General features: G+C 42.6%; 1 protein-coding gene across 12 annotated transcripts in view; it reads right to left on the minus strand.

The window, feature by feature from the left end:
• TPM1 (tropomyosin 1) overlaps window positions 1–24,988 on the minus strand; it is a 45,064-nt gene that overhangs the window by 17,889 nt on the left and 2,187 nt on the right. For 5 of the 12 annotated variants that reach the window (XM_044279809.1, XM_044279818.1, XM_044279808.1 and 2 more), the window contains 6 exons: window positions 7,465–7,598; window positions 6,683–6,800; window positions 6,182–6,252; window positions 3,840–3,915; window positions 1,632–1,694; window positions 1,476–1,545 (listed from right to left, as the gene is read on the minus strand). In XM_044279809.1, coding sequence (XP_044135744.1) covers window positions 1,476–1,545; window positions 1,632–1,694; window positions 3,840–3,915; window positions 6,182–6,252; window positions 6,683–6,800; window positions 7,465–7,598 — 532 coding nt within the window. Of the gene's footprint in view, window positions 1–1,475; window positions 1,546–1,631; window positions 1,695–3,839; window positions 3,916–4,599; window positions 4,676–6,181; window positions 6,253–6,682; window positions 6,801–7,464; window positions 7,599–12,569; window positions 12,791–24,988 lie in introns of those variants that run through there. The other 7 variants (XM_044279812.1, XM_044279811.1, XM_044279810.1 and 4 more) reach the window with 5 other exon arrangements.

A 24,988-nucleotide genomic window follows, 5' to 3' on the forward strand; every position in this document is an offset into this window, starting at 1 on the left:
GAGGAAAAAAAATAAATAAAAATACCTAACACATCAACAACTGCCAAGGATATATTGATTGGCCAAGAAAGGGTGAAGTTTATCATGAGGGGAATATTTGAAGTCTGTTTTGCTTGAGTCTAATGTAGATTTTATGCCACAGTTAGAAAATCTCTCATATCCTTAAATCCGGTCTAGAAGTCTGCTCCAGTTTTCCTACTCCACCCTCCTACTGGACAGAGATCATCATGCCTTAGGCCTCCTTCCCAAAAAGGTATCAATGCACACAATGCATGTGCATTGTGGGAAACCCATGCGAGTAGGCACACAATTACAGTCAGTTTTGACTGCGACTGCATTCTGATGTTCCGTTTTTTACCGCACAAGTGCAATGCGTTTTGCACTCACGTGAAAAAACACTGAATGTGGTACCCAGACCCGAACTTCACTAAAGGTCGGGTTAGGTGTTCTGCAGACTTTATTATTTTCCCTTATAACATTGTTAGAAGGGAAAAATAGCATTCTTAAGACAGGATGCTTACTAAAATGTGGCTTGACGGGTTAAAAAAAATAAACCTCATCCTTTTGTTTGCACAGCCAGCATAGTCTTCTTTCAGGACCTGCAAAAGGACCTTTGATGACGTGATGAGCGCAGTGACATCAGCGCAGTTCCTGCTGAATAAAGCTAGAAGATTTCTATCTTCATTCAGCAGGACCTGCGCTGACGTCACAGTGCTCACCACGTGGTTAGCGCGATTACATCAAAGGTCCTTTTGTAGGTCCTGAAAGAAAGAAGGCTATGCCGGCTGTGCGAACAAGAGGATGAGGAGAGTCAACTTTTTTTTTTTAACCCCTCAAGCCACATTTTAGTAAGCATTCTGTATTAATGCTATTTTCTCTTTTAACCATGTTATAAGGGAAAATACAGTGATTAGACTTTAATGGGGTTACTTATCCCCATCATCTCCTAGCAACCATGCGTGAAAATCGCACCACATCCGCTTGAGATTTTCACGCAGACCCATTCATTTCTTTGAGGCCTGCAGAATATAGAACATGCTGCGATTTTCACGCAACTCACAAGTGATGCATGAAAATCACTGCTCATCTGAACAGACCCATTGAAGTTTCAGTAATAAATCTGGAGTGAAACTGATTAATCATGCACACTTCCCCCCCCCATATTTCAAAACTGGAGTAAAAAAAAAAAAATACAAAAAGTCAAACTTTTTTTGCAAGGGAGCCCAAAATGTTGCAAAAGCCCCAAGTTGCATGTTTTGGAATCCAGAATTCTGGAGTGAAGGCATGATAAATCAAAGCCAGAATGTTTAAGCATATTACAATTATATGGTCACATCTACACTTAGATATGGGAGTGTACATATCCAAATCATCAACCTCCAGTTCAAATGTGCCTATGATAAAAAAAAACAAAAAAAAAACAAAAAACACAAAACAGAATTTTAAGTAAAAAGAAAGAGAAAGATAGCTCGTACCTTCTAAGTCATCAATGGTCTTTTCCAACTTGGCTACTGTCCTCTCTGCAAACTCAGCACGTGTCTCAGCCTGAAGGACAACAGAAAATATGAGTCCAACTAGTTTAACCAGTCTCCTAATTGCAAATACTGAGATTAAGCTGTAGCAGAACCTACTTCCTTCAGCTTGTCTGTAAGGACCTTGATTTCCTCCTCATATTTGTCCTCCTTCTGGGAGTACTGTAAAAAGAAAGAACAAGGTTTAGTGGACTGATCAAGACTTTATCCACAACCAGTGGAGGCCTAGAGAATGCGAGTAGTCAGAAACCAGGGATAATGTATTCACTTGCCTTAGGACAGTCAAATACTGCACTTGAGCAGAAACCTGATGTAGATGAAATTTGCCTCATCTTAACAGTATTTCTGGTGGTAGAAACCCTTTAGGCTACTTTCACACCTGCGTTCAGGTGTCCGCTCGTGAGCGCCGTTTGAAGGGGCTCACGAGCGGCCCTGAACGCAGCCGTCTGGCCCTAATGCATTCTCAGTGGAGGCGGATCCACTGAGAATGCATCCGCCTGCCAGCGCTCAGCCTCCGCTCCGCTCAGTGAGCGGACACCTGAACGCTGCAAGCAGCGTTCGGGTGTCCGCCTGGCCGTGCGGAGGAGAGCGGATCCGTTCCGACTTACAATGTAAGTCAATAGGGACGAATCCGCTTGAAGATGACACCATATGGCTCAATCTTCAAGCGGATCCGTCCCCCATTGACTTTAAATGTAAAGTCTGAACGGATCCGCTCAGGCTACTTTCACACTTAGTTATAATGCAGACGGATCCGTTCTGAACGGAGCCACCGTCTGCATTAATATGAGCGGATCCGTTCAGAACGGATCCGCTCGAACGCTAGTGTGAAAGTAGCCTTATGTAGCTGACTGACATTAGCGATGCGCCCATGTCAGCACTACATAACAGTATGTTTTTAACAGTAGTTCCTGCAGCCGTTTTTGTTAAAAATTTACTTTTATAGATATGCTAATTAGCCTCTAGGTGCTATGTGGGCGTCATTAGCACCTAGAGGGCTTCGTTCACTAACCATTTCAGCCGCCCATCGCGTCCCTCCAGCCCGCCCCGCTCCTGTTGATTGACGTGAAACTTCTCAGTATAGAGCACCAATTCCCGCGCAGTGCACTTCTGTATTCTCCCGGCGCCGGCTTCCTCACTGTGCCAACTACGTTACAATGAGGAAGCCGGCACCAGGAGTGCGGCATTCACTCACTGAGCCGAATACAGAAGCGCACGGCGCAGGCGCGGGAATTGGTACTCGATACTGAGAAGTTTCACGTCAATCAACAGGAGCAGGGCGGGCTGGAGGGACGAGATGGGCGGCTGAAATGGTTAGTGAACGGAGCCCTCTAGGTGCCAATGTCGCCCACATAGCACCTAGAGGCTAATTAGCATATCTATAAAAGTACTTTTTTTTTTTTAACAAAAATGGCTGCAGGAACTACTGTTAGAAACATACTGTTATGCAGTGCTGACATTGGCGAATCGTTAATGTCAGTCAGCTACATAACAGTATTTCTGGTGGTAGAAACCCTTTAAGTTCTAAACGGTTAGGGCCCTATTACACAGGCAGACAGGGTATGTGATTGTCAGGAGGGAAGCGCTTGCTAATCCCTGCTCGCTAGAGGAGACCACTGCCATTACATGCAGCGATGATCTCCTCAATATTGCTAATGCATCGCTCGTCCCTATACCGTCTCATTGTTTGCCGACAGCAAAGCACCTATCAAACGGCACAATCTGCCCCAGGCAAACCAGGATTTTTTAACATGTTAAAGATCCTGTTCATCGGGTAATGGGCGGCAGTATTACACTGCCAGATGATTGTTAGTTAGCGATCACTGCAACAATAATCTCCTCATGTAATATACAGTCATTCAGCAAGTGCAGGCCTCAAGAATGCCCAAAGGAAATATTACACCTAAGGGATTGCACAAATCTTATGATAAAAAAAATGTTTGTGTCAGGGGGCCATTTATACAAAAAAAACTGTACACCACACACAGAAAAAGTAACTTTTCATTCATTTTTATCTGCTAAAAGCATACTCCTTAAATTGAAATCTCTCAGGAATCTGCATTTGTCTAAAGCCTATATAAGCTTTGCCTAATAATTTGCATCCCTGGCTTCTCTAAACAAAATGGGGAGGCACAGCGTGAAAGCTGTACTAAATTAACCAAATCCTTGCCACTCGTTTGCCAGTAACATGTGTCCAGATAGGACAGATTAAGCGTTACAGAAGCCATGGTAGTGTCTTGTCTGAAACCCATCCATGGACAGCTGCAGCGCTCGCCACATAGGTCAACATACACACTGTCATCCTACCTTTTCTGCCTGGGCCTCCAGAGATTTCAGGTTGTTGGTAACAGTTTTCAACTCCTCCTCAAGCTCAGCACATTTGCTGTTTGCATGGGTGAGGTGAATGGAAGAAGTGGCAAGAGTAAAGACGGAAGGAGGGGGGCGAAGGGGAGAGGAGGGGGAAAAAAAAAAAAAAAAAAAAAAAGGGGGAGATTGAAAGGAGAGAATACAATGAAAAACCAAACAGGACCAAAAAGGAGAATTACAGAGCTAAAATTAAAATTTAAAAAAAAAAGCTGTGCTGTTGATGTAAAAGATGCAACGTCTTAAGTAGCATTGAGAAAGTTGCCAAGGAAGATATTTGTTCACATATCTTACTTTGCCATTGTTCTGTTTCATTACAGGATCAGAACTAAAATAATGGAAACATGGTAAAATCAATGTTGCCCAACGGAATCAATTTACCCTTTCTAATGGAAACCCAGAATTTTGACCAGCAATTTGAACGCACTCTAAAGATGTGGATATCATGCTATGGGTAAGTCGCCCACCCTCATTATCGTTGTTGTAACCTCCACATACAAATCACATCTTTTACATGTGGACAATGCAGCTTTTTCTCAGCTTGAGACAGTCACGTACCATTAAATAAAAAAAAGACTCCTAACAGATAAGGGGGGACACCGCAGTGAGAGGAAAGTGCGGAAAATACTGCTTTAGAGCGAGTTAAGAGGAGATCTGAAGCCCAGCAGCCAGGGATAAAGAGGGCCCAGACTGGCAGCAGTACCTTCTCCTCTGAAGCTAGTAATCTTTTCAACGTTTGGTCCGTTATTCTCTGCTGTTCATCAAGCTGTCGGCAGCGACTATTAATGAGTGCATGAAATAAGGAAGGAGCACACAAGCCATTCAAATATGTGGAGCATGCAAAGAAAAACACATTGTTACACGTGAATACACGAGAATCAGTTAAAGCTAGTTCTTGGTCAGTAGGAGTTGGGTTATCAGTTCTGAAGTGTGCCAATATATTCTGCCAAGTATGTTCACATATAAAATTAGTCTATTGCTTTACTTATGCACTGATCCACAGCTTCAGATCTCACATCTAGCAGAATCCATTGGTTGCTCAATGTCTAGCCAGACCTTACAAGTACAGATTTGTCTTGCATCCACATTTTTTGCGGACCCATGGTCCATGCACAGGACATAGTCTATCTTTTTTGTGGAATGAACATACAGTTGCAGATCATCCATGTGCTTTCCACAAAAAAAAAAAAAAAAAAATCTGCAAGATGCAAACCATGGACGGAACATGTGTATAGGAAGGTAGAGGGGACTGGGCAAATGACTCAGCCATTGAAGGTATATGGCCACTTTTAGGGGGTGCATCTTGGTAGGACTGACTTCCAGCAGATTTGGAAATGCAGCTCTGGACTATAAAGCTGTAACTGATGAGCAGTATAAAAATTAAGCCAAACAGTTTTATGTAGATTACAGCAATCGGCAAGATGGTAGTTAATAGTGAACATACACTTGCACGATAACATCTAACGAGCAAATTATGTGTTTTTTCCTCTCTAAAACATTAGAGAGCTTGTGTCACTTCAGCAAATGGCATTATGTAGAGGACGTTCATACAAAGCACTTACTAGTGTATTGTGATAGTCCATATTGCCTCCTTTGCTGGCTTGATTCATTCTCCATCTCATTATACACTGCGCATGGTTACGACCACCGTGAAATCCTGCAGCGGTGGCCGTGCTTTTACACTATAATAAAAAGCTCTGGCCTATGAGCATTCCCGGCTGCTAAAGAGGCTGGCATTTTTTCCTATAGTCTGCAAGCACGACCACCACTGATGGATTGCAGTATTGTCGTAACCATGGAAACAAGCAGTGTATAATTTGATGGAAAAATTAGTCAAGCCAGCAAAGGAGGCAATATGGACAATCACAATACATTAGTAAGGGCCTTGTATTAACTTTCTCTACATTAAAAATGACTTTCTGAAGGGAGACAACCCCTTAAAAATAGGTGTAATGTATTTGTATTTCATAGCAAGTAGTCATTACTTGTTGAAAGATTCTTTTTAAAAAAAAAAAAAAAGTTATCCAAGTTTTTATTTCTTTACTGTGTGAACCATGTTGCTATGGAATATCATAGACCTATATTCTGCGTTTAGAGACCAGCAGAATATATATATATATTTTTTTACACAACAGAACACCAACTTTGGAGGGTCTCCAGGCTGCTCTAAACCATGCAATGCATTCCTGTGGGGAAACATCTCCAGGATGATGTTCAAGGTGTATATTAAAGTGCACAGGGATGCAGCCAGTGGAAACATGCACACTCCGGGGACATGCACTCACCTCTCTGAAAGTTCAGCACGTTCCTCTGCACGTTCCAGGTCACCCTCAATGATCACCAACTTACGGGCAACCTACCACACAGAGGGAAACTCATGTTATGCACAGAATTTAACCAAGCAGTGAAATGAAGAACATGAATGACAAATGTCTTCCTAGGAGCCATTTCGGAAAAGAGAACACCCCCTCTGTCTATCCTGTCCAGCATGAACAGGGATGTGCTGCCCACAAACTAGTACAGATTCCTTTACAGGGGGGATGCTAGCTGGGTGTAAATTGTAATTCCTATCAGAGGCTGGGGAGAAGGTTGTGTATATAGAGTTGAATAACTGGATGGGAATGTTTATTCTGCAAATTAAAATATCTATACTTTATGTAAAACTAAATTATAGTGTCTTTAACAGACTAATGCTGCTTCCGATTTGACTCCTAAAAGGTATACAAGATCTTTCCTCTTAAGGGCACTTGTTTGGCCAAAGGCTTAAGAAGTCTTTGTGCCCTCACCTCTTCATATTTGCGATCAGCCTCCTCAGCAATGTGCTTGGCTTCCTTAAGCTGGATCTCTTGCAGCTCCATCTTCTCTTCATCCTTCAGGGCTCTGTTTTCAATGACCTTCATGCCTCTGAAATGCAGCAGGACACCCACCAGTGAATACAAATTGCACACTAACGTATTTTCATTCAGTGTCAGTTCCTTTTTTTGCGGACCATATACGGAACCATTCATTTTAATGGTTCCGAAAAAAAAAAAAAAAAAAAAAAAAAAAAAAAAAAGTACCCCGTGTGCATCATTTCCGTTCCGCAAAATAGAATATTTCCTATTATTGTCCGCATTACGGACAAGGATAGTACTGTTCTATTAGGGGCCAGCTGTTCCGTTCTGAAAAATACATGCGGTCGTGTGCAAGAGGTCTAAAACTCAACAATAGTAGATGTGCCAAATAAAGTGTAGGACAATAATGCAATGCCCCATACAGAATCAGCGCTGGTTATTTACATAGCAAAAAAAAAAAAAAAAAATCCAGACACCCAGGTTCTGCAGTTTAATGTATTGACCGAGGCACAGAAACCCTACACAGCTGGCCTTGCAAGGCTAAATCACAATTAATAAGGTTTGTAAAATGGTAAAGTGGTTGACGACCATCTTCCAACCACACAGAACGTTCCTTCCATCTTAGTTTGAAGGATGACATACGGTCACAGCTGAAATGATGTCTCAACACCAACGCTGACCACTTAAGAGGAAATCTAAATGCAAAAAAAATAAAAAAATATGTAAAAACTCACCTCTCGCTCTCATCTGCAGCCTTCTCAGCTTCCTCCAGTTTCTGAAGAGCTGTGGCCAAACGCTCCTGAGCACGATCCAACTCCTCCTCTACCAGCTGGATGCGCCTGTTCAATGAGGCTACATCTGCTTCAGCCTAGGTGAGCAAGAGAAAGAATGCAGTCAGTGAAACAAAATGATGCCCACAAAGATGAACAAAGGGCTAGGCCAGCATCTGGAAGGACCATCATCTGCCACATAGCACAAACCAAAACCATAAAAAAAAAAAAAATCCATATGTCTGCTTGCTCTAATAAGCATTATGGGGAACATTAAGAATCCAGAAAACTGGCATCAAAAGTTTGCAAAGTTAGGCGTTTGGGGGGGGAGCTCTGCTCCCCATTTTTCCAATAAATGGGCAGGGAGTGGGCATAGCCACTCATTATAGCCCAGCACATTATAATCTACCCCAGGAGTGTGTAGGATGTGAGGTTCCATTTTCCAGTGGTCTTTGTGGAAGTAAGGACTCTAGAATAGCATCCATTACTGAATTTCAGGTTTTACAAAAGGAGAATTAGGCCGGTGTGCATTTATACCGAATCCACAGCAGAAATCTAAGGCTGACCCATAGATTTCTGCCATGAATTTTCAGCTTACCTGCTGTAGATCTGCAAATAGCTTTTTTCTTTTTTTTTGCAGTTTCCATGTTAAGGTGCGATTTTTATTCTACTACGTGGATTTTCATGGGGGGGGGGGGGGGGAAGACATGCCAGAGATGCACCAAAATCCTTCAAGAGAAGGTGTCAGCAGATTCATGCTGCCCTAACCTGGCTTGACTGACCGGACTACAGGGAGAGAGAGAGAGACCTGTCAGAGTTTGGTGGGAGAAGCGAGAGGTGATCTGCCTAACAAACGTCACCTGAAGCCCAGTTCTTTATTAAAACTGTTGAAATACTGCAGCATCTCCGGGTAAAACATAGCTTGGAAGTGATGGAGCTGGTTATATTCGCTGCCTGTGGTTAGGGGGGGGTGGTATGAATTCATCAGCACATTCCCTTTATAAAGCGGCCTTGTAACCAGCTCCGTTGTCTTCCTGGTAATACCCATACTGAGAATTCTGCTGAAGTTTTTCCTCCAGAAGAAAAGATCCAACTGCTAACCAAGACCCTTGACCATACATCATGACATGTCTTCCGTGGAGAAGACAGTCTTTGATATTATAAAAAATGGACTAATATAGAATATATAAATGCCAAGAGCTAAAGGTCTGCTGCATCATGTTATTCTTCATCTATAGGGTGTATGCCGGGATGTGAACGTAGGATGTGGTCAAACGCCTCTCAAACGAGATACAAACACTTGGTAACTTCCTCTTTCCAGAAGAGGCAATGAACATATCTGTGGCTTCTAGTGTTCACACAGTAGATAAGGTTTCAAAAGGTAAGAAAGCCTGCAAACCATAGGACTGTATATTTATGTACACAGCAATGACCCTTAACCAAGAGTCAAGCATACGGGATGCAATGTTCTGGCCATACATCAAGTAAGTCCTCCATGCCTAGCCATTGGGTTTGATGGAGTGTTTGCTGAGCAACCCGCCCTACAAAACTATGTGTGCGTAATTAACCCCTCCTGTACACAGCCTGGTTTCTAGCCATTACACATACATTTGTCAGTGAGTTGGGTAACAACTTCCTGAGGGCAGGACCATCATTACAACTATGTGCTGTGTACAGAGAGACCCTGACCTCTCAAGGACCCAACACACAGGTGTAAATGTGCACAGCATATACTGAAGAACCACACAAGGCTATATGTACAGTGTGGAACATCTGACCCAATGCATGGTGGCCACCTAATGTTTAAGGGTTGTCTCAACTCTTCCCTGAAGACAGATTGGGCAGCTGGATTTCAACATGCCCATACCTAATGTCCTCAGGGAGATAAGTCTCTACTACAGTTATCCGACAGTAGCTTAAAGGGGATATTCTGGCTACAGGATAGGGTATAACTATTTGATCAGTGGAGATCCTACCAATCATGGGAGGGCCCCAAACCTCATAAAGCTCCCCCTGAAATGGACAGAGTGGCTGGTAGGAATGCACACCGCCACTCTATTTCTATAGGAGTGCCAGAGATAGAGCATTGTACTTGCCTATCTCCGGCACTCCCACAGAAATTAATGGAGTGGCGTCACACATTCCAACCAGCCACTCGATCCAATTCAGGGGGAGCTCCATGGGGTTTGAGACCCCACCAATCTAAGGGCTCACGAACATATTCTGTGTCCATTCCAGGTTTTTCTTTTGCAGACCATATGCTGAACCATTAATTTCAATGGATCCCCCAAAAAACGGTAGTTACCCCATAAGCATTCTGTATTTCTGTTCTGCAAAAAAATAAAACCACCTATTGTCCACATAACGGACAAGGATAGGACTGTTATTATGGCAAAGCTGTTCTGTAAAATTAAGAATGCACACGGACATACATACTTTCATGTATGGTCGTGTGCAAGAGGCCTAATAGTCATCCTCCATTACCAGTGTAGGGGATACCTTTTTGTTGCCAGAATACCCCTTTAATCCTGTTTCTATCAAATGCACATCCATGCTTGGCCAAGCAGACCATAAGGGGAGATCTGCAGCAGCAAAATCTACACCAAATTCTGTGAATTTTAAACAGAACACTGCAGATTTTACTCTTTCTATTGCAAATGGTGAAATCCCTATCAGATATCTGCAACATAAATTGACATTACAACCCATGTTGTGTGGACATTCTCTGCAATGCATGGATGAGATTTAGAAAAAAAATATCTATATCTTTGCTGCACAACACTGCAGATTTGATGCACACAAATCTGCCGCGTTTATGCAACGCAGGAACATATACCAAGCGGGTCGGAATAGCTGCAGCCACACAACCCTTTGGCCGACAGCATACCGACCCACAAACCGAACAAAGCTCTTATCCCATGATTAATGTAAAAAAATTAAGATCAGACATCATATGACAATCTCTAACAAAGCTAGACCCAGCCCAGTACCTCACATGGATCCTGGGATCTCCCCATTCATTGTTCCTATAGATTTATTTCAGGTTGGAAGCTCATAGGGCATGCCCTCTCAAGGGTCAGGTCCTTCCTTCTGCAGTTTACTCCCTGTAACTGTCACAGCTTCTAACAGAACATCTGACTGATGGCAGTGGAAGGTAAACGTGCACTGAGCATGTGTGACCACCTCAGCAAGGTGGACTGAGAGATGATCAAAAGAACAAACAGCAGGTGGCGCTATACAGATACATTTTATTTAGTTGCTCAGTGGCTATGCTAAAAAAAAATTATTTAGAGTATTCTAATTGGTTTGAAAAATGGTAGAATACTTTCATGAGACCACCTCCTTAATACAGGTACAATGGATCTGAAAAATGACTGACGAGCGTCATATTGGGCATTCCCTTTCTATACAGGAATTATACAAACCACCCATCAACATAGCAATAATGTGAATGAAGACTATAATAATGTTACCTTATAAACAATGAAGAAACCACATGTTATCCCAGATATGACAATTTCCGGCCCCGGGCCATATTATTAACGTAATAAAATTAGCAGTTAGGTCTACTTGGCAAGTAGACTAATAACTGGATTACAATTAATGGTAGGGCGCTGTCAAATCAAGCGCTAGCGCAGCAGTCCGCTCTACCGGTTTTACAGTAATGTGGTGAGAGGCGATGAAGGATTCTTAGACTGGAGAGGGAAGAGATGACAAAGTGACAATGAGACATGCACTAAACTCCACCCTATGGTAAAAGAAAGGCACAAACAAAGATAAGAGGACCACCCCAGCAAAAGGTTAGAATAAAAAATAAATCACCAAATTGCACGCAGTGACTAAATATTTGCATGCCGCTGATTATATCCCAGTGTTAACCATTTGTGCACAAGGTCATACGGATTTGGGAGGATTCAGACATGTTTTCTGAGAAATAAGAAGCAGGGTTCTTGAAGGAACCAAGGCTGGGAATGTTCAAGCACTATAGAGGTACTGACAAGTGTGTATCAATATTTAACCAGGGCGAAACAATCCAACTTCCTTCAAAGTAACAGAAGTGAAGAATGTGCTGGGAGCAGTGAACTGCAATGTAGTGCTTCCTGTTGTGTCACTGGAGTATTTGAGGGGAAGGACATCGGTACAGTCAGTGACAAGACAAGGCGGACAGCCTTATAAGGAGAGGAAAGTTCAAAGAAACTCCCAGCAGATCTGCTGCCTCCCCGGGATCTGGGGAAGACAGTATGGCCCCTACATAAGGCTCCCTTACTGCATGGCCGAATAGTTTCCAGCTGGAATCACGTGGATGGAAATATAGCTTAGAACACTTCACCATCAATGGACAAAGGCAGGAGGTGGAGCTAGATGCCAGGCACTGTGACCACCTGGGCACTCATTGGCTTGGCACCTATACATACACACCTCAAGGGCAGATCAAGGATCAGCTGCTGTGAAACTACAACTCTCAGCACCGACACTTTCTTGGATGTTCTTATAACTCCCACAGAAGAGAAAGGAGGATTCTGGGAGTTGTAGTCTTAGAACAGCTAGAGCGCCAGGGGTTGCTGATCCCTGCTGGAGATGATAGAAACCAGATAATGAGAATTAGATGCAAATTCAGATATGGCAAGAAAATAAAATAGAAAGTTCAGCACCTGCATGTATGAGATGAGTAAAGGCTAGATGCCAGCCTGAAATGCGTAAGCAATACATGGATTTTAAATTGTCTCAATAAAACCTTCATATTGGATGCTGTCAGTTCCTTATTACAGGTTCATCAATTGATATAAGATACAGTCATGGCCCCAGATAGCAGCACTCACAACATGGAGTAGAGGTAGGAAGCACCACACCCCAGGTAGATGCGGCAGACAAGGAGTTAACCGCAGCCCAGATGAGCCCTGTTGCATGCCTGACATTCTCTGCTCTAGTCCCAACCATCCCCTCCCTAGGGCCCAATGCACAGCACAGAGTGCAAGCTCTTGGGACAGGCAGCCCTTCAGTTAACTGTTAGCTGGCACCTGATGGCTGCTATAACAGGGGCAATGCCAGGCACCAGTGGGCACGCTTACCGTCTCCCTCAGCTTCCTCTCCACGTCCCGCTCCCTCTGCAGCCGCTCTGCCCTCTCCTCGGCGGCATCCGCCTCGTCTTGCAGGCACTTGATCTTCCTCCTGACGGCCTCCAGAGAAGTCATGCCGGCCATTCCTCCCGCTCTCTACAGCTGACGCCGCTTACTTCCGGCTGCTTGCACAATGTGAGGAGAGGGATTCGTCCCCGGTAATTCTCGCTTTCACTCTGACTCGCTCAGCCTGCAGACAGGAAGTCTCCTCCTTACATAGGCTCCAGCCCCTCCAATTAACCCTTTCATCAGAGGACGGCGGCTGCTGCCTGGTCAGGTGCTGGGGTGACTACCTCTAGGTGGTTAGGGGTGTCAGGCACGTGTGCCCCCGCTCCATGCTATATGGGCGAGGAAGGGGCTAATACCTAGATAAGCCCCCTAACCAGGTAATAAATGCAAGTATTCAGCAATAAGCAGGGGCGTCACCGCCACCTAGTGGTAGTCTGCAGACAGAGCGCCTTCACCACAGGTAGTAAGTAGTCTCCTGGTGCAGGCTGAGGTCTGTGCTCACATATATGTAGTGCACATGGTTAAGGCCTTATTCACACGGGCAAGCGTTATAAGCTGCAAAAAAGTCCCAAGGCGTCTTCTGTTATGACAAAAATTCTGACATCATAGGGCAGGGATTAGCAACCTCCAGCACTCCAGTAGTTCTGAAACTACAACTCCCAAAATGCCCCCATTCACTTCTATGGGAGTTAGAAGAACAGTATGTTTGCATGCTGGGAGTTTTAGTTTCACAGCAGCTGGAGTGCCGAAGTTTGCCGATCCCTGCCATAGGGGAATGATCGCTTTTGCAGTATTCCTGACTTTACGACTAGGGCTACATGTGTCACGCAACGGCGACAAGTCACGCCACCAAAGACAAGCTGCTTGTATTGCTTGAATGGCAACTTTAGATGAAAAAAAAAAAAAGCCAAATTGCGAGTCACAGTCACATGTGATGGGCGTTACCGTCTAGTCACTTGCATCACAGGCCGTGAGAGTCGTGTCCTAAACAGCCATATAGGGATTATTGGGGTCATTTATTAAACTGGTAGAACTGGCTTACTTGCCCATAGCAGCCAATCAGATTCCTCCTTTCATTTTTCACAGCTCCTTTGGAAAATGAAAGGTGGAATCTTATTGGTTGCTATGGGCAACTAAACCAGTTGTACTTTACACCAGTTTGATAAATGGACCCATATATTCTGAGTCTCAAACTATGTCCAAACTATAGTCAGTACAAGTTTCTAGAGCAGGTAGAAAGGCTTGTGCTTCTCCCTGGTGCCCACAGAGGGCGCACTTGAACATACACTAGGTGACAGCTGGGTTTTGGTGACTGTCTCATGGTGTTACCACAGTCACTAAAAGTAATAGTCTGCAGACTGTCTGAGGCCACCTGCATACAATGCGGATTCCGCAGCAGAATACAGTCACGGAAAAAGTGTATGAGATTAGACCAATCTCGTGCACTTTTTTGTTCAGTGTGGAAACTGACCTGCTGTGTGGATTGTGAAATCTGCAGCATGTCAATTGTGTGATTTTTGGTGCAGGTTTCACCCTTCTTAGGCCTCAGGAACATGACAGTTGTCGGCCAGTTGCCCGCAAACTGCTTGAATGGGTCCACAATCCGGAAAGTGCAGTGTGGAACGGAGGCATGGAACCCCAGACCATCTACTGCGGATCACGGACCCCATTCAAGTGATTGGGATCCTTTGTACAGTGGCCCGGCCAGCACACGTTTGCGTGCATGAGCCCTTAATGGAAGAGTGAGATCTATGGCAAAATCACTGCAAATCCGCACCAAAAGCTGCAAGTACCACATGCAGATTTGGTGAGGAAACACACAGAAATCCACACGGAAATCTGTGCGGAATTAGGGTGCTGTCACACAGCTTTTTTGTGGCAGTTTTTGATGCACTTTTTTATTTTTTTTTAAAGTAAATCAGAAGTGGATTCAGCAGGAAGGAGAAGTAGAAGTCCTTCCTATCTATTTCCCATTCATTATGAAGCCACTTCTGCTTTGGTTCAAAAAACTGCAACAAAAATAGGCCTAGTTCACAAATCAGTGATTTCGTCAGTGTTTGGGCTTGTTCACACAAACGTATGGGTTCTGTTGCTGTATTGCGGACTGCAATAAACGGACACTGTTCCGTGTGCATTCCGCATCACGGATGCGGACCCATTCACCTGAATGGGTCTGCAAATCCGGAGATGCGGAACGGAAGCACGGAACAGAAACCCACAGAAGCACTACGGAGTGCTTCTATGGGGTTCCATTCTGTACTTCCATTCCGCACAAAGATAGAACATGTCCTATCTTTTTGTGGAATTGAGGGATGCGGACCCATTCAAGTTGAATGGGTCTGGACCCCTCCCGGAGGCCTCACGAACGTTCTCTGTGCATTGCGGACCGCAAATTGTGGCCCCAATGCACGGAACGGAACCCATTTATTCAAGTCAACAAGCCCTTTGGCAAGTGATTTCTGTCAGTGATTATAAACCAAAACCAGGAGTGGAGGAAACACAGGTATAAGGTTACTGATGGAAATCACTGATCAAATACTGATTAATGCCTCATTCACACGTCAGTGATTTCCATCAGTGATTGTGAGCCAAAACCAGCACTTGGCTTTGGCTCAAAATTACTGATGGAAATCACTGATCAAACACTGAATGTGAACTGGGCCTGAAGTGGTGAACCTACAGCTTCCAACCTATGACTGAAACTGAACTTAACTAAACTGAAGTTACTCCATGTGCATTCCGTTTCCGTATTTCCGTTCCGCAAAAATATAGAACATGTCTTATTATTGTCCGCATTACGGACAAGGATAGTACAGTTCTATGAAGGTCGAGCTGTTCCGTTCCGCAAAATACATTTTTGGCGATCTTTTTTTGCGGACTGCAAAATACATAGGGTCGTGTGCATGAGCCCTTATACAGAGGTAGGGGCAGTTTATGGACACAGACCAACAGATCAAAATGTTTGCAAATTTCTTTTCAAAACCAGGTCTGAAACCAACAGAATTCAATCCTGGTTTAGAAGGGGAAAAACCAATATGGGACAGCACCATGGATATGTGAGCACCGCATAAGGAGGCTTGAAGAAACCCCAAGATGATGGGTCTCCAATGATCATCACCAGGTGCATGCTTGAGCAGAGATCACTGGGGAGGGGGACAACTTGAGTACTAAATAAAGCTGAAACCGACATACAAGCAAAAAAAATGAGTTGACTAAAAGAGTCAGTAATTGGTTGTTTTTTCAGTGGGCTAGTGACTAGGTGTAAGGCCAATGTCAGATGAGCGTATTCAGTCATATGCTCCATGTGACAGCGGTATTTCCCGGACTGAACGCCGCTCCTGTAAGGCTAGATTCACACTAGCATTCGTGCTGGATCCCTCTGTATCCGGTATTGCCGGAAGCTACGTGAGTGACGCCCACTCCATTAACTTTAATGGGGACTGACAGAGATTCGGCCGCAAACTGGCAAACATGCCGAGAATCAGCCAGACTAAAACCTCCCCCACTGAGGATGCCGTTGTATGGAATAGAGCAGTCTGCTACACCTTTCCGTACTGTTTCCTACGTATACCGGCCAGAAGGACTCGCTTTTGGCCTCTGTGTGGCTAACGTTTCCCTATGGACATGCTCAGGATGAATGTCAGGCGCTTTCCCAGTATATCAGCGGAACAGACACCACAAATATAATGTGAACAGACCTTAACACTGACACCTCTTCGTTGCCCTGGTTTTCATGTACAAGCTCAGTCTTCACTCTTTGTAATGTATTATATTTGCTCCCAGAGGGCAGGCAGAAAAGGAACAATGAAATGTAATACGGCCATTAGAGCAAACTGCGTTCCATCCGGACTCCCAAGCAATGCTGTCTGCTGCTTTGTACATGCAGTGCACATTAGGCATTGCATCTAAGCCTCTGTTCACTTCTCCTTTTTATCAAAGGTATATGTGATGTGCCCTTTAGATGGAAGCCTCAGACAAATGCAAACCCCCACTGAAATAAATGGATATTTTTTTTACTGTGTCCCTCTCCATAAGGACCCAGTCACACAACTGTATTTTTCTGTCTGCATCTGGTTCTGCAATTTTGCAAATCGGATGCGGACAAATTCATTTCAAAGGGACCACAAAAGATGCGGCAAGTACACAGTGTTCTGTCCACATCCGCACTGCCGATCCGTGGCCCGCCAAAAAAGGTACAACATTTCTATCATGGAGAAGGATGTTCTGATCTGCAAAATGCGCAATGCACTCGGCCCGTGCTCGTGTTTTGCGGATACGCAAACCCAACACATATCAGTCCAATGTATACTGGAGGGGCACATTGGGGATAGATAAATAGATAGCTAGCGATAGTGATATAAAATATTAGATAGTATTAAAGATAGCTAGTGAGGAGCCTATGGACACATTAGAGGCACACAGGGGAGTAACTTGATTGACTGATTGATTGATAGATAGATAGATAGTATTAGTTAGCTAGTGATAGTATTATATGTCTAGTGATAGATAGTATTAGATAGCCAGTGATAGATAATATTAGATATCTAGTGATAGTATTATAGCTAGTAATAGATAGTATTAGATAGCTAGTGATAGATAATATTAGATAACTAGTGATAACTAGGTAGATAGCTAGAGAGTATTAGTACTGTGTACAAGGGAGCCTATTGACATTGGAGGCACACATTGGGGAAAAAAATGATAGATAGAATTAGATAACTAGTAATAGATAATATTAAATAGCTAGTGATATATAGATAGAGAGAATTAGATAGCTAGTGATAAAAAGATAGCTAGAGAGTATTAGTACTGAGTACATGGGTGCCTATTGACACATTGGAGGCACACATTGGGGAATAAAATGATAGATAGAATTAGATAACTAGAAATAGATAGTATTAGATAGCTAGTGATAGATAGATAGAGAGATAGATAATATATACAGTACATAGATAGAATTAGATAGATAGCGTTAGATAGCTAGTGATAGATAGACAGTCAATCGAAATACTTGTAGCCCTTGTATTTTCATAGTCCCTTTAAATGAACAGCATTACTGGATCAGTGTGATTGTACAGGTGTTACTAACCTGCTACTAGAGATCTAGTTATAGTACTAAAGGACTTCTTTATGTTACGTAATTCTGCTCTGCTTTTCAATTAGTGATATCTTTTTTTATCTATGAACTTTGGAATCAGAATGAAAGTCAAATAATATCTAGAATCTTTTCCTTTACAGACATATTGCAGCTAGGCTCTATTTACACTGGCGTCCTGGTGTGCACTTACACTTTGTAGGATCCACAACCGATTGGATTTCATCCATTATGATCCCTTCTTCCCTCTCCACTAGCTTTTAATGGTTCTGTCAGGTTTCTGCTTTTTTATTTGTTTTATTTTACTGGACAGAATTGTGCAGAATGCTACATTATTTGCACAGTAAGGCCTAGTTCACACAATCAATGGTTGGTCAGTGTTTGATCAGTGATTTCCATCAGTGATTTTGAGCCAAAACCAGGTGCGGCTCTAAACACAGAACAGGTGCAGATCTTTTCTCTATACCTGATGTCTGTGTAGGCTCCAGTCCTGATTTTGGCTCACAATGACTGATGGAAATCACTGACCAAGCCAAAGGGTGGTCTCACGCACAGCTTGTTGTGGGAGTTTTTGAGGCAAAGCCAGAAGTGGATCCTGCAGAAAGGAGAATGATAATTCTTTCCTTTATTTCTCATTCCCTGCCAACCCAATTCTGACTGTTGCTAAAAAAAAAAACTGCCACAAAAGCTGTGTGTGACTTCACCCTAAAAGAGTAACAGAAACCTGATGGAGAAGAACTAATGGAAGTGAGAACATTTGTAAGCCTCACGGGCAGGGCCCTCTCTCCCTCTGTACCAGTCTGTAACTCGTCTTATTCATGCTTAGTGCAATTGTCTGTATTATGTATGTGCACCCCTTATCATATGTACAGCGCCATGGAATGAATGGAACTTTAATAATAAATAATAAGAGTAATACATAATAATCAACAGAGCCTAATTACATTTAGAAAACCCATCCATACCAGTCTATTTTGTCAGCTCTGTGCGGTATTGTACAATCCCAGCAGAGGGCGCTAGTTACTGTCTAATGACAATCTACAGTAGTTATAGAGTATAGCTGGGATCAGCAGTCTTCGGCACTCCAGTTGTAAAACTACATCTCCCTGCATGCTCCATTCATTTTTATGGGCATTCTGAGAAGAACAGAGCAAGTATGCATGCTGAGAGTTGTAGTTTCACAACAGTTGGAGTGACGGAGTTTGCTTACCCCTGGACTATAGTATGAAATCACATTACAAATTATTTTTGGTAATCATGTACCTTATAGTGTAATAAATTAAAGTTCCCACATTCGGCAGGTACATTAGAAACAATCCTGAGAAACGTATGGACAGAGATAGGCAACTGCATGCCTAAACATCCGCCATTTGCTGCAACAATTTAAAAAAAAAAAACGTAAGAAACTTGTAAATTGCATTATATGATGTATAAACTGATAAGCAGTGGCATACTGCCAATATAGGCAGACCACTCAGCTGCTATGGGGCCCTGAGCCCTGCTTGCTTCTCCTATGCTCTGTCAGGGCCCCAGAGTGGGGAATTTCCCAGCTTAGGAGTCCCTGCTCTGACTCCATATATGGATGTGTCTATATATGGAGTCAGTATTACCAACCAACCTGAAAGGGGTATTCCCAAGCATGGTCACTATGTTTGAGGGACACCCTGTGTATACAAGTCTAATTTAGACTCTATTTTTTAAAATGTTTCTGCAAGGATTTGAACTCACAACCATCTTCATTAAAGACAAGAACCTTAACCACTGGGCTATAGAGCTCAGTGCTAAGTCATTACTGAAAAACTTCGTAGAAGTTTCTCTTGTGTAATACAAGAGAAACTTCTATGAGGTTTTTAATACAAGAGAAACTTATATGAGGTTTTTCAGCAACAACTTAGCATTAAGCTCTATAGCCTAGTGGTTAAGATTCTTGCCTTTAATGTAGATGGTTGTGAGTTCAAATCCCCACAGAAATGTAAAACTGAAATGCACAGGACTCACTTCATAAAAAACGCAAATTGACCTTTTTTTTCTGTTACGCCATTCACCATATGGGCTAACTTTTTAAAATATTTTAATAGTATAGGCGTTTTCGCATGCGACGATGCCCATAATGCTATTTTTTTTTGTTAATTTTTTTTTGGAATATTAAGTTTTCTTTATATATTTTTACATTTAAAAAAAACTTTTTGTTAGGTCCCCCAAGTGGACCACAACTTACACTCATGAGATGTAAATTGCTCCATTAGTCTGTATAGAAATCACTATATCACAGTTCAGTGCTGCCATCTAGGAAGCGGGCAAAAAAATTCCAAACGGGGTGGAATAAAAATAAAATAAAAAATTCCTCCACCGCTTTACGGGTTTTGATCCTATGGTGTTCCCTTTGTGCCAAAACTGACCTGTGCCCTTCATTCTCTGGGTCAGTAGGAATACAAAGGGGGTGTGGCAGGGGAGGAGCCAGGGCAGGTGGTGGGATGGTCCTCGGTGGGTAGCGGGTGGAGTTAGGGAGCCCAATTCAGATTCTTGCTATGGGGCCCAATAATTTCTATGTACGCCCCTGCTGATAAGTGCAGTTTTGAGAAGAGCAGTTTACTGCTAGACTTCACAATTCGTTCGTTTAAAAAATATCCTCCACAGCAGCCGAAAAAATATTTGTAGAAAATTTGGCTTATGGGGCATAATGCTGGATTTCTCTAAGGGCTCATGCACACGATTGTATCTTCTTTCCGTGTCCGTTCCCTTTTTTCTTTTTTTTGCAGACCGTATACGGAACCATTCATTTCAGTGGGTCCACAAAAAAAAGGAAGTTACTCCATGTACTTTCCGTTTCCATATGTCCGTATTTCTTTTCCACAAAAAATAGAACATGTCCTATTATTGTCCGCATTACCGACAAGGATAGTATTGTTCTATTAGGGACCAGCTGTTCTCTTCTGCAAAATACGGAATGCACATGAACGTCATCCGTATTTTTTTGCGGACCACTAAATACACACGGTCGTGTGCATATGCCCTAACATTGTGATGCCTATATGTCTATAAGCCTCCAGAACTTGGGAGAGCAAGCTCATCAAGGCCCAATACCGGCTCATGGATTTTCTGTCTCCTGGCAGGAGTTTCCCTCTAATCTAAGAGGAACAGACTGCCATATTAGGCTGTGAGAGCAGCACAATAAGCTTCAGTCTGTGCAATTCATTTTACAAGTTAAAGGGGTATTCCAATCTCAGCCTTAGTAACGTGGCGTAAATTAACACAAGCAGGTTTTGATCAGGTTTTTTTCATGCAGTTTGTAAAACCAAAATCAAGAGTGGAAGGTAATGAAAGCATGAAAGATAGATACTGCCTTTCACTTTTTGAATCTGCATAAAAAAACTGTTTGACACCTACAGGTATGAATATACCTCCATTTACTAAGCTGAAATACGCCTAAATTAGGCTTATTTCAGGTGTACATAACTAACCGTTGTGTCGCTATATGCAACTTCGCCCCGCTCATGCCAGGTCTGAAAATTGTGGTCGTGGCGTGGGCAGGGAAGGGGATGGGCCAGCAGGCCTGTCTCATTTACCATTTTCTACACCTGTTTTAGGCTCAGTAAATGGTCTAAGTGTAAGAGAGCTCGGAAGCGGTCTTACATTTAGAAATGGCGCTGCATGCACTGAAGTTATGGACCTTTATTAAGACCGCCGTTTAAAACACCGGTCTTAATAAATGTGCCTCTAAGTTCCCACCTCAGCTTTTCATGGCTGAGATGGAAATAACCAGAGTAAGGGCTGGCCCAGGGTGTCCGCAGTTACAAAAATGGGTGAGCAGGTTATGCTCTGCTGTTTCTGTAACTCCCATAGTGAATGGCAGCTGTGGAAACAGCGTGGCACCACGAACTCTGGTAATCAGGAGTTACAGAAACCGCGCAGCTAGCTGCTCATTGTTAATGGTTGTGCGGTAAACTGCAATCCTGTGCAAATATTAAGGGCTCATGCACACTACCGTATGGCCATGGTGCCCGTATTGCGGACCGCAAACTGTGTGCCGTGTGCATTGACTGGAAAGGGTCTGCACTCCTCAGGATATGCAGCGGAGTGGAGGCACAGATCGGAAGCACTATGAAGCACTTCCGTTGGATTTTGGTTTGTGTCTCAACACTGCAAAAAAATAAAACATGTCCTATTTTTTTGCGGTGTGGACCACCTCTTGCGGACCGTCTGTTGAAGTCAATCCACATCTGGAAACAGCGTGCACACAGACGTGGCCCCTGCACTTTGCAGCACGGGCACAGGGCACAGACGCTGGTGTGCATGAGCCCAAACAATGAGCACCAAATAATTCTGTTCTAATCAGTTAATATGATCCCTCTGCAGCTGGCATGGCTATGAGGTACTCAGATCCCAACCCTAGTACAGCCGTGCTGTGTGGTCATACCCTTCACAGTGAAACAGGCAGCAATCACGGATTTCCTTTATACATGCATGGACATAGATGAGTTTGTACTGACACTATTTATGATAGCTATACTTTTACACAGGTAATTATCATGGTTTATCATGATTTGCAAGCTGTAAAAGATATAATCATATATATATATAGAGAGAGAGAGAGAGAGAAGATGCAAAGATATGATACAAATATATATATATAGAGAGAGAGAGAAAGAGAGAGATATAAGATATATATATATATATATAGTTTTTACATAGTGCTGTACTATATACATTGATAGTGTCTATGTTCATTATTGTTGTGTTACCTTCCTGGCACACAGTCTATGGAATATTTAATTCCTCTTATTACATTGCTTTGCTTTAGGCTTTCCTGTAATTAACCAATTCATTTAGGCAAGTTGCTACAGGCGTTGTAACTCTGTTAAAAAAAAACCACACTGCTGACTATTCCCACTATAAACTTCCAAATGAAATGTGTCCTCGCCGTCTGGATTGTGCATAGAGAGCGATTTCTAAATAGTCGACATACTTTTCCTTATAAGGAATATCTGTCTGGAATCCATATGCAGTCTCCTGCCGCACAATACAGAACCTTCCATTGTATCCCCCTCTCACAGTACACCTCACTCCATGCCAGCCAGGACTGACCGGCCAGCTACTTTTCATGCCATTTTACAAACATTATGGATTCTTCTTCTTACAGGAATCTTTTCATTCGTACTCCTTATGCCGTATACAGTATCTATAGAACTAAAGATGAGGGCACTAAGTGAAGAACACACTGAGCACACATTCTGATATTGTGGCACTGGGGAGGTCCTGCTTATATCTACCCTGAGGTATGTGTGAGAAGTAAGAAATATAGATAGATATGAGACGATAGATATAAGATAGGAATATGTGTAATGATAGATAGATAGATAATGATAGGCAGATACCAGCCCAATGTATACCAAAAGGACACTCTGCATTTACTAGGTACATCAGAGCCTATGGACACATTGGAGGCACACATTGGGGAGTAACATGATAGAAAGGTAGATAGGTAGATAGATAGATAGATAGATAGATAGATAGATAATGATAGGCAGATACCAGCCCAATGTATACCAAAAGGACACTCTGCATTTACTGGGTACATCGGAGCCTATGGACACATTGGAGGCACACATTGGGGAGTAACATGATAGAAAGGTAGATAGGTAGATAGATAGATAGATAGATAGATAGATAATGATAGGCAGATACCAGCCCAATGTATACCAAAAGGACACTCTGCATTTACTGGGTACATCGGAGCCTATGGACACATTGGAGGCACACATTGGGGAGTAACATGATAGAAAGGTAGATAGGTAGATAGATAGATAGATAGATAGATAGATAATGATAGGCAGATACCAGCCCAATGTATACCAAAAGGACACTCTGCATTTACTGGGTACATCGGAGCCTATGGACACATTGGGGAGTAACATGATAGATAGATAGATAGATAGATAGATAGATAGATAGATAGATAGGTGAAAAAAGAGAAATTCCACAGCACTCCCAAAAAAGTAGATTAAATAAAAATTGCTTTAATCACCAGACTGCGACGTTTCAGTCCTCTTACTGGGACTTTTCTCAAGCAATGACTGGTCAGTGTTGAGCCGAAATGTCGCATATCCACATGGGTGAAATAAAGCATTTTCTTAATTTTTTACTGATTTTGGAGTGCTGCCTTTTTGCTACTTTGGGCGTGCACCCTGTTTTGTTCAAGTTGGATGTAGTGCTGCTAGATTTTTGCTTTAGATAGATAGATAAATATGAGATAGATAAATCGGCAGATATGAGAGAGAGAGATATACCGTAGATAGATAGATAATAGATATAATAGGCAGATATGAGATGATTGAGAGATAGATATGAGATGATAGATATGTGATAATAAACAAGGGATGATTGATCGATGGCTAGATATGATTGAGATATAGATATGAGATGATTGATAGAAAAATATGAAATGATAGATGGCTATGAGATGATATACATAAACGGATAAATTAATATATATATAAAGATATAAAAAAAAACAGATATAGATGTGTGGATGGATAAAGATATCTACATGTGGATAGGTTTTTGTGTTTCTATATGATATATATGTGTGCACTTCTATATATCTATTAGTTGATCTTGTCCTGCATGCGGGGATGGTATAGTGTAAGACCCGCCCCAGCACAGTTATTTCACATTTGACAGGGAGCAGACAGCTGAGGCACAGAGTCTTGAGTGTATACCATATAAAGCTTGGAGTTATATATAAACCAAGTGTATTCCTATCTCTGCACTCTGCAGGGACAGCAAGTATCATCTTCCTCCTTCCTTTACAGTAGGGACTAGATTTCTCCTTGGCAGATGTATGACAGCATGGTAGAAAGAGGTCACTGCAAAATTCATATGGCTCTCGTCATCTACTAATTCTCATCTCTGTGACTTCATCAGCCAACAATGGTTGGACGTCACCATGCTGTAAAAGTTTCTTTCCATAAGGCCATATATATTGTCACCTTGTCAGATGCACTGCAGTCTGTACAAATAGGCACAGCTGAAGCCAAAGAAAGCTCTGTCTACCCCTCCCAGATCACTGCACAAATATAGCAGTGTATGGCTTTTCTACAGGACATTGTGGTTACCTGAAACAACTTAGTGGATCTAAAGGGAAGCACTAGACTTGTAATGGGAATTCTGGAGCCTGAAATAGTTGGTTCTCCAATATATAGCTATGAGTGACCCTAAATATTCTAAGAACAAATCCTAAATGAGAATTAGCAGAGGAGGCCTCATG

This window comes from Bufo gargarizans, chromosome 2 (genome assembly GCF_014858855.1).
Source record: "Bufo gargarizans isolate SCDJY-AF-19 chromosome 2, ASM1485885v1, whole genome shotgun sequence".
Lineage (NCBI taxonomy): Eukaryota > Metazoa > Chordata > Amphibia > Anura > Bufonidae > Bufo > Bufo gargarizans.